The sequence below is a fragment of the Penaeus monodon genome, chromosome 15 (assembly GCF_015228065.2).
Source record: "Penaeus monodon isolate SGIC_2016 chromosome 15, NSTDA_Pmon_1, whole genome shotgun sequence".
Taxonomy (NCBI): Eukaryota; Metazoa; Arthropoda; class Malacostraca; order Decapoda; family Penaeidae; genus Penaeus; species Penaeus monodon.
The window spans coordinates 27664790-27665418 of NC_051400.1; the positions used below are offsets into that span (position 1 = coordinate 27664790).

At 40.1% G+C, this 629-nt stretch overlaps 1 protein-coding gene across 1 annotated transcript in view; it reads right to left on the reverse strand.

Moving 5' to 3' along the window:
* The window catches only part of LOC119582288 (midasin-like), a gene marked incomplete in the record, with an annotated part of 28200 nt that overhangs the window by 23676 nt on the left and 3895 nt on the right, over window positions 1–629 (reverse strand). Inside the window, 2 exon segments of the mRNA XM_037930506.1 lie at window positions 79–258; window positions 387–627. Coding sequence (XP_037786434.1) covers window positions 79–258; window positions 387–627 — 421 coding nt within the window.

Below are 629 nucleotides of genomic sequence, written 5' to 3' on the forward strand. Positions count from 1 at the left end.
GCTCAATTCATTTGTACCGAAACATGCATACCAGTAATGATAACAAGTGAACAAGAACATGAAAGAAGGAAATCATACCTTTATCAACAGAGGAGCTTTTGTTCTTCCAGTAATGCATGCTAAATGCTCCACCAATGAGGTCTTCCCACTTCCAACAACTCCTTCTATTAATACTGGATTACCTCTGCTTATCGCCAATGCTAGACACTCAAGGTTGCGCCTGGTCGACGGAACCTTAACTAAGCAACCTTCCGCTTTCTGAAGAGAAAATTACCAATACTGTATAGAACTCGCTTCAACATTAACTCTTAGAAGCCAATATTCTTGACCAATGCCAAATAATTAACATGACAGATATGAGGAATCCAATTCAGTGTCATTTTTACCTGATCCTCCTTGCTATAGACTGGCAGTGCCACAAGCCCAACTGCAACAGTGTGTTGGAACTGCTGACACTCACTCATTTCTCTTGTCTCTCCCAATATTTCTGGTAACTTTGGTTTTGATGTCAGGGTATTCTCTACAGACAATCTAATGTGTACCTCCTCAGGTACATGCTTTCTTATTAAAGACTCTCTCTGCATTTCAGTCATTCTGGATAAAATTGCTATACATTGACACATCAGCCT